Raw genomic sequence first — 13,929 nt, forward strand, 5'->3', positions numbered from 1 at the left:
TATGTACAGGCAGTCTCTGATTTATGTCGTGCGATGTAACGTTGTTTTGATTTTAACTTCTAGATTTAACTTTCGCGTCTTCTCTTCCTTTGTCAGGAGTATCACAAGAATAAAAATCTCAACTATGGGGTTGTGCTTGGTTTTGACAATGCGCCTGGCATGAGAACATGCAACATTTGGATTCTTTGCTAGAGACAAATATAATTCCGTTTCCAAGACTAGTGTAGAAATAGGAACACCAAATTAATACTACAATTTAGGCTGTGATTGGCAAAAAAGGCGCCTCCGTAGCCCGGTGGGCTGGAGCAGCAGTGCGTAGCACGCACTTCTTGATTAGACCGGGGTTCAAGCCCGTGATCACTAAATACGGAGGATGCGGAAAGGTCAGGGAATGACCACCGCATATCACCGGAGCAATATATAGCCTTAGTTGCTAATGTTCCTAAAAACCAAATAACAACAATTGGCAAGAAGCGATTCTGCTATCCTTAATAATAAAATATTATCCTAATTGTAGTTGACATTCATTATAGCCGATGACTTCTAGTTCAAGGACCAGTGGGGCGGGGTCGCTCTCTCTCCCTCCCTCTATTTTCAATTGGCAACTGATTATAATAATTAATTATTGTGTCTTACTAATCTAATATTAAAAATAGAAAACTTCAAGATGAGAGTTACTTAAAAGGAACCTAATTGTTGCATAAACTGCCGCCTTAGTTTTGTGGTGTGCATTCAGTGTATTCAGAAACTTGCTAGTGACTGCGAAATTCGGTCCAGCTTATGAAATTGGCAAATATGATTGGATTTGACAAAGCAGATATAAACGGTGGAAATACTGGAATTTCACGATGCCGAGTTGAGCACGAGGATCTAATTGAGTTGGACAACGAGGGCTAGAAGTGCAGGAGGCAGAGTAAATACAACGAATACTGCAAGTAACACATCTCGCGACAAAAAGGAGTCTTAAGTTTGATCGAGAAATTGATGGTTATTAAACTTAAATTTTTCTGTTTATACTCCGGCACGACAACCAAGTCAGTAGAGTTTACAATAAATTGTCCATACAAATATTCATCGTGTTTAGTAGTCACGGGCTTGAACCCCGGTCCACTCAAGGAACGCATGCTATGCATTCTCGCTCCTGACCACTGGAAGATGACCCAAACATTTAACAGAGCGGCAAGTTCAATGGTCGAGTATTGAGCGATATTTTTGGACTGCTCCAATGAATTATACGAAGCGAAGAAGTAAAATTCTGTTCAGACTTCTATTCAGAATTCTGTTCTCCTTGGCTTCTTAAAGCGAAACAATTTGGTATGACTAATACAGTATGTAATTATAAATGCTTACATATTAGTAAAATGCATATTTATTGCTTCCCTCTTTTAATATTGATTTGTTTGTTTAATTTTTTGTAAGGAGGAGTTAAATGAAACTTAGTATCTAGCGTATACATGTTAAAAAAAAAAAAAAAACCACATTGGATTTCGGTCGTTTCGATATACATAGCCGTTTGCAGGAAGACACCCCCGACCTAAATCAGAAACTACCTATATTTGAAATCGATGCACCTAAACAAGTCTTGATAATATATCTTTAAATTACTAGTTAAATATGCTGAGTATTATTCGAGACAAAGTTAGCTGACCCTACACACCAAAATTCATTAAACTATAAAAAGTATTTAACTTTCCGACTGTTACCACAAAGAATCTTGTAAATAACGCAAGCAAATTTTATGGATTTTTTTACAATGTGGCTGAGTCAGTCGGTCTTCGGCGAGGATTATATGATTTTTTCGCCCGGAAACTTTTATTTCGTCCATTAAGCAGCAAACCGACTGAAGAAACACATGCGCGCACGTGTACGTAACCACAAAGTAATTTTTGAATATTTCTAACAAGTATGAAAGCTACGGAACCACTAAATGGAAGACTTGAAAACACTTACCTGTTTTAATACATTCTTTTGTTTTGCATATAGATGCTTCTCTCTCCTTCTTTACCCTACCTAAAATAAAAATAATTCAGAAATAAACTTTGGAAGACAGAGGCTCTGAAATAAAAATCCTTAAAGGCAAAAGGACGACTAGTCAGAGAAAAAAAAATGCATTTTGCAGACACTTGTCTTTTTTTTTTTTAAAGTAGCTTTCGGGAGTCTTTGTAATTAGTATTTTAAAACAAAATTGTTTCCATAGTGATATTGGGATGGGAAAATAATTGAATTGGTATGACTTGAAGCAAAATGAGATGCCTGGACCTGCCTCCAACAGTGAATTGTGTTAGTTTATAGCTGTTATTTAAGTGAATGTCTCTTGTATAACGATGTCTGAACGATTAATTCTATCCCCAAGTTTTGATGGCTGAGACGTGTGTGTTTCCACGTTTAGTGTAAATAACTAATTGTCCAAACGTGTGAAAAGTTTTCAAACGTTAGAAAGGAAATCAAAGTACTGTAATGTGCCGCAGGGCGCGATCTCCGAGTATTTCTTTACTGTACAATGATATCTGGTAATTATCTTTACATCCAGCATTCTCTCCATTAGCTATTGTTATTTTATTTTATATATTTATTTTTTTTTTTAATCTTGCATCAACTACTTTTGCATAGGGATGTACCTTAACATAACTGCTAACACTTCGGATTTACGACGGAGACTTCGTCTTTTTAGAATCGTTTTGAGTTCTCTCTCCATCTTATCGCCAATCAAGTTTTTTGCGCCTTTTTTCCCAAAACATTAGTAGACTCTGCTTCGCGTATCGGAATATTTTAAAAATTCTGAGAACTTTTTGTTAACGAATTGGCAGTCTGAAGTCTTGGTCTACTCTGCATAAATTTCATGGAACAACGGAAGCCCCTTTTGCTATGTTCTTTGGTATGTATAGCGTAGTGGTAACATTAATAGTGATTAATACTTATTGAAGAAGGCGCCTCCGTAGCCAGGTGGGCAGGAGCAGCAGTGCGTAGCAAACGCTTCTTGATTAGTTTGGGGTTCAAGCCCGTGACCACCAAATACAGAGGATGCGGAAAGGTCAGGGAGTGACCACCGCATATCCCCGGAGCAATATGGCCTTAGTTGCTAATGCTCCTAAAAACCAAATAACAACAACATTATCGAAGAAAATTGACATTGCATCGCGTAGCTTGGTAATTGTAGTAAGGTGGCATTCAATAAACTTAGCAAGAAGCAAAACAAATTATTCAGAAAGCATTAGTAATAAATTTATTCCATTGAATAAGTCACTTTATTAGGTAACATAAAAGTTACAATTAGTCGTTCTTGGCTGAAGATGTTCCCTTCTCTCCACCCGTTCCAGAAGGTATACATCCTTCCTAAAATGAGGCTTCCAGATATGCAGTACCTGGAAGCCTCATTTTTGTACTCAAGATGCCCACTTGTAAATCCAGAGATGCTCTCATAATTTCAGAATTATGGCTAATGGTTTGCTTGCCTCCTTTCCTGCCTCCCTTAATATAATTGGATAGATTCCATCCGCCCGTGTAAATCAGCAAAATTAGCCCGCAGTATTTTGTTGTTTCTCCTCGAGCTGCAATTACAGCCTTGCAACGATCTGGCATAGAGTTAATCAACTTCTGATATACGGTTGCCCAATTTTGTGGTACCACACCCTTACAATGCTCTCCTGCAGCTGAATCTTACTTATTGGCTTCTGAGAAATTTTAGACGACATTATGTACCAGCAATTTTCAATAGGGTTCAAATCTGCACTGTTGCCGGGCCAGTCCAACACTGTAATGCCAGCATTTCTGAGGTCTGCACCTTAAGGGAGAAAAACGAGGGAAAACATTGGTATAAGTATGTTTTAAGCCTTGTGAGACAAAAAGACAAAGGTGAACTGCAGGATGGAAGCCTCCTCAACAATTCATGTTGAGGGGAAATGGAAATGTCCAATGCGGGTTGGCAGATCGACCATATTTAGCAGTCAGGACTTGAACCCCGGTCTACTGCACTCCCGCTCCTGACCACTCGGTTACGGAGACAAACTCATCATTAAATCTAAATAGTATAAAACTTACCAATTTTGGCAGGTTGGCAGATCGACCATATTTAGCAGTCAGGACTTGAACCCCGGTCTACTGCACTCCCGCTCCTGACCACTCGGTTACGGAGACAAACTCATCATTAAATCTAAATAGTATAAAACTTACCAATTTTGCTGTGTGGCAAGGTGCTGAGTCCTGTTGAAAAATGCAATTTTGGACGTCTGTGTGGTGGTCCCTAATAACGGGTTTCGGGCACTACTCCAAGATAGCAGCGTAGGTTTCTGCCTTCACCGTTGCGTTAATAAACTTAATTCGCCCCACCCCTTTGCTTGCTATGCATCCCCAGACCATCTGACCGGCGTAGAACTTTACAGTCGGTGTTATGCAGTCAGGATGGTATGCTTCCGATTTTTGTCTTCTGGCATATCGCTTCCCATCATATCGCTTCCTCTGTCTCCTTCCCTCCTTGCCACCCACACTTTCCCTTCTGGTGGGGCATGGGCATGCCCCACCAAATCTTGGAGTCACCTTCTCTATCGACTCCATTCTTCTGTCTGTCGCCCCTTCAGTCTCCCTCCCACTCTACCTGCACGCAAGCGAATGCCCCACACATCCAAACTTAATTACAGCCAAATTAGATTCGCCCACAATTTTCGGCCTCACAATTCTAGCACAACTACCACGCGATAACCTCTCAAATTTTTTTTTTTTGTTACTTAGTTATTTTTTATTTTTATTTTATTTATTTATTTATTTTTTTAAATTTTATTTATTTATTTATTTATTTATTTTTTTTTTTTAGGTCCTAGCCACTGAAATCTCAGGAAACTAGGTGGCAGGACCTGCCAGAGTACTTATTTAAAATATTGGTGTATCTGGTCTGCCTCCACGGGGCGAAGTGTGGGCAACGTCTGGCCTCAGCAGAGGCCTGGCGGCTAAATGGCCAGAAGAACAACGGTACACAACATTACTCATGTACAATATCCATACACTTTTAAATCTCTGGCCTTTACAGCGTACTGTATCACACGACAATGTAAACTACGCGGAGATGGGGGAAATCCCTGGTGCCGTTTGACCCCAAACACACTTTACACTTTTCCCATGCAGGTTGAGGCTCTGCTTGGGGTAGCTTTCCGCTCTGCCTACCCTTGCTTCCTTCCTCTTTTCTTACCTTTCCTCTCCAATTCACTCCGTTCCTCTAACTTGGCCTCTCTAGCTTTGCAAGTGGGGAGTGAGCCCTTCTACCTTCCTGGCCCGGCTCCTCGTGCCGGTGGACGGATGCTGAAAGGCTCCTTCCATGGTGATCGTGCCTCCCAGTAACTAAGAGGCCAGTCAAACAACACACTACTCACACATAACCCACACTGACTGGCCTTGCAGCTTTGTATACATCACAGAGTACTCAACGCGGATTTGTGGGGAACCACAGGAACCGCTTGACAAAAACTATGTCCACTACGCAGGTTGATGTGTAAGAGCCCCCCCCCCACAGGTTTAATTTCGATTCGTCAGAAAAGATTACGGTGTCCCATTGCTCTTTTGTCCATGAAACGTGTTTTAGCTCAAGCAAGTCGCTTCTTCCTCATTTGTTGGGTCAACAAAGGCTTCTTCTTGGGCCGTTAGGCATGCAGACCACATTCCGAAAGCCGTCTTTGGATAGTTCGCGCACTTGTTTCAACACAAGAGGCCATCTCAAAGTCCAGTTTTAGATCAGGAGCACTAGCATGGCGATTACGAAGGCATAGCCGTTTCAAATATCGATCTTGAGAAGGCGTAGTCACTCTCTTGCGGCCTGATCCAGGTCTTTTCTTCACATCACCGGTTTCACGATTTAATTTCAGCATCCGGAATACTATTGACTGGTGGCAGCCTATTTTATCAGCGATAGCTTGCGTAGAAGGCTCTTCCTGGGACAGAGCAACAACAAAATTTTTTTTTTTCTTGGTGCCAACTGAACATATGGAGCCATTCTTACACCTCCGCAAATCAGGATACTAATCAGCGTGTATACCCTTCCAACGCCGTATTTATAGAAACGGCTGATGCAATAGAAGCGTTATCTGACGCAATACCTTTTGCTTTGCGACAAACAAAATAACTGTAATCAAACAATATCTTATACATTTCACAACAAATGTTACTTTTTTAAGGTGATGGAGGTTTTTTGTCCGCCACTGTATCACGTTCTCATTTACCGACCACTTCTTTTTAATGTGTAAACATCTTTAGCAGCACCTTCTAAATTTCGGACGGTAGTAAAATCAATTTGTCACGATTTTACTACGCGTGAATGACGTCATTTGACGTAATTTCCTTTTCATAACAAAGAAAAACGGATTCGGGAGACGAGATCTTGGATGGGCTTAGAGCTGGCATAAACCAGCTGGTGGCAAAAAAACGTTTATGATTCAGGGTATATCACTTTGGTGGATTTGAGTTAATCATTGCCACCCGTAGCAGAAACCTTTTGGTAACCGGAGAAATGGATATCTTGCAAAATTTAAAGTAAAGCATTTAAAGCAAAGGATCTTGGAATCTTGGATGCGCTCAGAGCTGGTATGAATCAGCTGGTTGCGGAAAAAACGTGGGAAAGCAAAAAGAACGGAGTCGAGAGAGGAGATCGCACAAAGGATCATGGGCGTGCTCAGAGCTGACATAAACCAGCTGGTTGCAGAAAAACGTTTATGATTCGAAGAATGCCATTTAGGTGGCTTTTGGCTAACCATTGACACCCGTTGCAGAAACCTTTCGGTAACGAGAGAAATGGATGTCTTGAGGGCAGTGATTTTGGATGTGCTCAGAGCTGACATAAACCAGCTCTGAGCACATTCAAGATCATTACATTACATGCACTTCAGCCTTATCAGTTGAAGCGCATGTAATGTAGGCGTTACAGTACCCGTATGAATTACTAAAGCGGTTGTATATTTCCATCAAGAGGCGAATTATAAACGTTTTTCTGCAACCAGCTGGGCTGATCAAGAATATTTGAATCGGTTCGCGATTGGCAGATAACAGACTCCAAATTAGATGTATGAGTAGAATCAATCTTTTGCTTGTCATTGGTCATTCTCATTAAGTTGCAGAAGTTCCCGTTGGTCATCAAGTTTTCGCATTTCTTTGCAATTGCACTGAGTTGGTTGAGCGTGGCGAGCTTTAGATCCTCATTCATCTCGTTGTTTAGATGATTGTAAAAGTTTCGAAAGAGGTCTTCTCGCAGTCGTGTTACAAGGCTATGCAGGTCATTACCACATACTTCGTAGGGTCAACGTCGTCGTTGTCTTGATACATTGTCTTACATATTGCAGTCGTTTTGCAAATATCCAAGTCCGATTCATACAATTTACGATCTAGCATGAGCTCTTCATTGTTGTCGTGGATCTGGATATATTTCATCTCTGACAGTTTCTCTGTTTCCTCACTGCGAAATGGAATGTGCAGCGTTACCATCTCGCGCTTGTACTCGTTGAGATCCTGAGCCAAGTCATAGTTTCGATAGCGTATTATACGTGGATACTGTCGTTTCTTGCAGATCGCGTTGCGCTCCATATGTAATTTGCGACAAAGCATGACAGAGTAACATGATAGTATGATTGTAACAATACAAATACTTGTATTATTGCAATCATACTATTCAACAAATGGGTAATTAGGCTATTGGCCCAACATCTTTCAAACGTTAATTCAGTAGAATAAGCAGCATGCGTGTGTATCCTATTTATCACTAGCATTGATTCGGTAGAGTGAGTAGCGGGCGTTGAGCATAAATTACATCGTTCATGATTTCGTTCTAGCTTGTTCGAAATTTATTAGGTGTTGTCAAAGATGTCAACACATAAAACATATTTCGCGCGTACAGGGTACATACGCGATTTTTTTTTTGTATAGTTGTTCTTTTAACTCATCACTGTCATTAGGCCTATAATACACTTCTACTCTCATTTCCAGTGATTATGTCACACTAAACTGACTCTTCATTGCATTGCATATCCATGTCGACTCGAGGCACTGCTCTAGATTTAATATGCTTCTCAACTAAGAGCATATTCTTCCCCTTCTGCCCGTTCTCTCCTTTCTGTAAACATTATACACTAAAAGGACAGAATTCATGGGGTATATGGTTCCTGGGGAACCCACCGCTTGCAGGTGGGTTCGTCACATGCAGGTATATAGGTACACTGCATCACTGTATTCACATAGATAGTAATTCGATGTCAGTATGGATAAACGTCATGAGTTAACGGACTTTGAAAGAGGGATGATAGTGGGTACCCGACGCATGGGTTACTCAATTGCAGAGGTAATACAGAAATTGCACTATCCCGGTTCGACAGTATCTAGAGTGTTATCGGAAATACGTCATTTCCGAAATAACATCTCATCGTGGACAGCGCTGTGGGCTGAGAAAGATGGTGGACGAACGTGACCGTCGACGTCTGTCTTGCATTGTTTCAGCCAACCGGAGAGCGACAGTGGCACAAATCAAAGAGGGCGGTACTAGAAACGTCTCCACAAAGACGATCAGGCGATTATTAGCTGCAATAAGTTATGGGAGCCACCGACCCACCAGAGTCCCATTGCTAACGCCACGACACAGGACTCTACTCCTCAACTGGGCGAAAGAACATCGGCACTGGACCTTGGATGATTGGAGACAGGTCTCCTGGTCCGGTGAGTCCTTTTCCAGTTATTTCGAGCGGACGGGAGGGTGCGTATCTGGCGGAAACCGCATGAAGCTATGCACCTGTCAACAAGGAACTATTCAGGCAGGTAGACGGTCGGTAATGGTCTGAGGCGTGTTCATGTGGCACACGTTGGGACCTCTGGTACGTCTAGACGCATCTCTGAACGGTCCAGATTACGTGTCCTTGCAGACCATCTGCGTCCCTTCGTGGTCACTGTGCACCCATAGGACAATGCGCCTCCCCACAGAGCCGTGGTGACTAGAACATGGTTCGAAGAGCATTCCGCAGATTTTGCCACATGGAATGGCCTCCCTGCTCACCGGACATGAACCCCTGTGGAGCATCTTTGGGATGCTGTGGAATGGCGATTCGCTTTGGATCCTCCACCCAGGAATCCTCCAGCTTTGGTTCCTTCACTCAGGAATGCGACGGAATTATGGACAGCGGTGTAGTAAGCATGGATGGAAATACCTGTGGAACGCTTTCGTTAAGTATTGTACTCACTGCCTCGCCGTGTGAAACCCTTATCTGGGCGAAAGGGTGGGTATCCCCGTTACTAGGAAGGTATCCCATGATTTCTGTCCACTCAGTGTACTTCCCAATATCAAATTCAGTATCTTGTGTCTGAGTGTGTGATATCCCTGCAATGTTTGCATTTGTTGACTTAATGAGTAAAAGGTCAGAATCAAATTCATCAAATTTATTTCCTGTATTCCTGGCATTAGTGTACACTCAAGTATATACGCATCTGTTCCCACTCTTAGTTCCCTTAACAGAGCCCATAAATACGGTAGAACCCGGATAAAAAGTTTTCCGAGGGACTGGAGGTTTAGAACGTCTTACGCGGGAAAATGATCTAAAGGTATGAAATATTAACTACACGAATAAAAATCAAAAGATGCACATAAATAAGTTAAAGATCATTTTTAAGTACTATTTCAGAATTTATAAATATTTTAATCTGCCTATGGGAAACATTTTCAAACAGGATTTCTAATTGCTTACCATTCTGTTCATTAAACTCATTACCAAATACTCATTAACAAGTTAGAAGGATGAGCTCCTTTGGAGTTTCAATATACCTTAAAATGTTAGAATTACAATAAGACAGAGCAACAATCCACTAAGGAATTCATAACTGTTCAGATAAATCAGAACTTAACGGAAAATGCTTTGCTGTGCTTGCTTCAAGTGGTCGAAGCTATCCAATTATCGATGGATATCGATGAAAACAATTGCAATATGTCACTTCCATTATATCCAAATTTTTATACTAAAAAGGTTTTAAGGCTGAAAGCATCAGACTATGGAAAATTGACTAACCGAACAAGTTAGTCTTCTTCTTAGGATTTATTCCGTTTTTACAACGGTTCTCCTCAACCTAACATCGAAAAGTCATTCCTTCATCCCCCCCCCCATTTTCTTCCATCTCCGTCCACCAGTCCTCTTCTATTCATGGCTGCTCTCACACCCTCTATCCACGTCCTTGTTGGTCTTCCTCTCTTTTTCCTTCTCCATGGCTCCTCTGGGCAATCTGTCATCTTCCATTCTCTTCACATGGTCAAACCACTCCGATATTTTCTTCTCTATTTTATTAATGATCGTTTTTTTGAACATTCATTGTATTCCTTATCACGCCATTTGTAACTTTTTCGGTCCTAGACTTTCATGCCGATCTTCGCCAAAAATCCATCTGATCACTTTATTTTTTTGCCTTTCAGTTAAATTCCAAGTCTCACATCCATATAATAAAACACTTTGTTTTTTGCCTTTCAGTTAAATTCCAAGTCTCACATCCATATAATAAAACACTTTGTAATATTGCATTATATACTTTGTTTGGTTTTGCTAATAATATTTTTATTCCATAGCACAGAATAAGCATTCCTATGACCTTTCTACCTTCACCTCCCGCGGTCTTATCTCAATTTCCTGCGCATATGATCTTTCACATCAGCCTGGATAATTGCACCCAGGTATTTAATTTGCTGTACAGTTTTCACTTGTATTCCATCTAAATCCAGAACCTCCTTAATTCGATTCATGTACTACAAGTTAGTGTGTAGCATAATTTTAGTTCGTAATAAATCACCGAAGTAGGTGGCATCGTTTTTGTGATATCTCATATTTAGGTATTAGGTATGTTCGGGGTCGGACGGCACCTGGGATTTCTCCCATCTCCGCGTATGTTCTCTGTATCGGACAAGCCAGCGATTTAAAAGTGTGTGGGATATGTACTGTGTAGTTTGTTGTGCCCATTGTTTGTCCAGCCTGTTAGCCGCCGGGCCCCTAGTGAGACCCGACGTTACCAATACCCGCCACGGGGAGGCCGGCCGGGTGTTACCAATATTTGTACTCTGACGGGTCCTGCCACTTACTTTCCTGGGATTTCAGTGGCTAGGACCAAAAAAAAAAAAAAAATCAATCTCATATTGTGAATGCCTTCACAACGAGTTTCCCTGGATTCTCGAATAGGCAACACTTCGCCAGTGGATTCTCGGCGGATACCACCACCCCTGTTTGGTAGTATCCACCGAGAATCCTCTGAGTGGTGGTATCCGCTTAGACTAAGTAACATTATTCTACTCTATCGGCGAAGCGTTGCTTATTGGAGTAGTGCGACATCAGGGCAACTCGTTGTGAAGGCATTAACAACATGAGATGTAAAAAAACAATACAATTTTACCTACTTCGGTGGTTTTCTACGAATTAAAATGATGCTTGGCATTAACTTGTTCGATTACCAAATTGTTTATATTGTTTAATGTTTTTTTTAAATGTTTTATATTTAAAAAACGTATTAAGTGGGAAAGCGTCATTATAATAATACACTGTGTATTCTTTATCACGAATTTTTTATGCGGGAAAACTTTTTACCTCGGAAACTTCTTAAGCGGGAAAATAAAACATTACAATATATAGAGGTGAAATTGGGACTTCAGAAGCCAAACCTAGTACAGGGGAAAAACTTCTTATCCGGGTTCTACTGTATTTACTTCTTCCATGATGACCCACAGCAGTGCTTGAAATACCTGATACCTTGCTTTACAGGTTGTTGCATGTTCCAGTAGAAGCAGTATAAGAATCACTTTCACCTCTGTTCGCGGCTCTAGTTAATCTATTAGTCTGTGTATCCCCCCCCCCCCCACCCGAAACTAGTAGTTTCCCGAACCACCTACAAATGACTCGATAAGTCAACTAATGCTGATATAGATGGGCTTACAGAGACATGGCGATACTCAAAGATACGATGTGAAGCATTTCATTTCATTGAAGGAGAATGTTTGATGGGAGTGCCGATGTTTCTGACCAAAAACTACTCGAAGGTTGCAAGAATGTTATCTGAATGTCAGATTAAGGTAACTCGTATGATTAATCAGTGTGGTGTGTTTATGACTTGCAGTAAAAGGAAAATGATAGTGGGGTAAGCGACTGAGAAGTATGAGCAATTTTTAGGCCGATTGAATGTGGTAGTAAGTACGATTGTCTCATTAAAGGACTTTAACCTCCCTGGTTATAGACTGGAATACATGAAACGGAAATATTCTATACCAGGGGTGGCCAACTTAATTGTGATTCGACGACATTTTTCTTCAAAATGTGCCGCGATCTACCATTTCAAGAATTTTACTGCACATGGTTAAAAAAGTTAATCAACACATTGAAAAATGTTGTTTATAAATATTAAAACTAAATACAATTCAGAATTCTTATTTTAAATTCATAGGTACTTAAAATTTTAATTTATGTGAAGTTTGTCTTGTCATCTGCAAAAGCTTTCAAAATCGGGGATATACTGTGATAAGGCCAACCGTAAAGAATCTTCTGTATGCAAGTCCATAAGAGTAGAGCGATTCTTTGTCTTTGTTTGCTTCAAACACGAAAAGGCCTATTCACATTATAGATATGTGGAACCAAACAGCAATTTAAAAGTTCACTGCATTTTTTTTACATTTGGGTACTTTTCTCGGCAAACATTTCCAAAAGTCTTTTTTTCTATCATCTGGCTTTTAGGAAGATATCGTTTCGCAATGTAATAATTTCATTTTCAAGTAATATTTTCTGCATGTGAAAAATTTCAGCGATTTTTTTCTTAAATTTGTTTTGTATCTAAGTCGACATTAAACATATAAGAACAATGTCTTCGATTGTTTTAAAATCACTGAATCTTGTTTCAAAATCATCCACAACTTCCTCAATTTCAGAAACATATTTGTCACTATTAAATTCAAAAACAGGATATTTTTGCAAATGATCTTGCAGATTTGCAAAATGATCGAATTTTTTTTCTTTAAGATTATTTATATGCAGAAATACTACTTTAAGATGCCCCGTCATTGCTTTAGCTTCATCTGTTATTGATACGAGCTTAAATAGTGATAATTTAATCCATCTGATGTTATTGATACGAGTTAAATAGTGGTAATTTAATTTTTTCAATAAAATTTTGAATGCGTTATATATATGAAGGCCTCTATAGTTATTTCTTTTAACGAAACCATACCGAGCAATTCTTCTTTAGTGGTAGAATCGTCGAAAACTAATTACTAATTACGAATAAAAACGAGCAATTGAGCTGCATCACTGACGTCTGTAGATTCATCCAATTGTAAAGAAAAGGACACACAATTAGCAATATCAGCACGCAATTGTTCGCTCACATTTTTACTCATTTTTTCGATGCGTCGCATCACAGTATTTCGAGATAATTGCAGATCTTGAAGAGCACTTTTAATTTAATTTTTATTCTTAAAATTTTCAAAAATAGAATCTGTAAAAATGCGTCTTTGATGAATTGACCATCAGAAAATGGTTTGCATTTTTTTGCAAGAAGATGATGACTCACTTTAAATGATGCTACAGTTACTACTTTAGATTGTAAATTAGGTGTCATGAAGAGATTTTGTTGCGCAAATAATCTGGATTTAAGGTCACTATTAGGCGGAAAATCCGATTGGTATTTACCATGGAGTGCTTTGAAGTGCCTTTCTAAATTTCCTTTTTTGGGTATAGCCACGGAAGCATTGCGAAAATCAAATAACATTTTTCTTTTATCATTACAAAAAAGCATTCTAGTTCCCACTCTTGGTGAAAACGATACGTTTTACTCTTTTTTTTTGTAGTATTCATTTTAAATCAAAGGGTATTAAATTAACGTATAAGTACTGTCCAGTTATTTATATTAAGTATGCTAAATAAGAATTCGACACACACACTATGCTCTCCACAACGTAAC

General features: G+C 39.8%; 1 protein-coding gene across 1 annotated transcript in view; it reads right to left on the reverse strand.

Moving 5' to 3' along the window:
- The window catches only part of LOC150079219 (neprilysin-1-like), a 514,861-nt gene that overhangs the window by 275,668 nt on the left and 225,264 nt on the right, over positions 1 to 13,929 (reverse strand). The window contains exon 3 of the mRNA XM_090383906.1: positions 1,951 to 2,010. Coding sequence (XP_090240032.1) covers positions 1,951 to 2,010 — 60 coding nt within the window. The remainder of the gene's footprint in view (positions 1 to 1,950; positions 2,011 to 13,929) is intronic.

Source organism: Mastigoproctus giganteus, chromosome 10 (genome assembly GCF_048544385.1).
Source record: "Mastigoproctus giganteus isolate SK-2022 chromosome 10, ASM4854438v1, whole genome shotgun sequence".
Taxonomy (NCBI): domain Eukaryota; kingdom Metazoa; phylum Arthropoda; class Arachnida; order Uropygi; family Thelyphonidae; genus Mastigoproctus; species Mastigoproctus giganteus.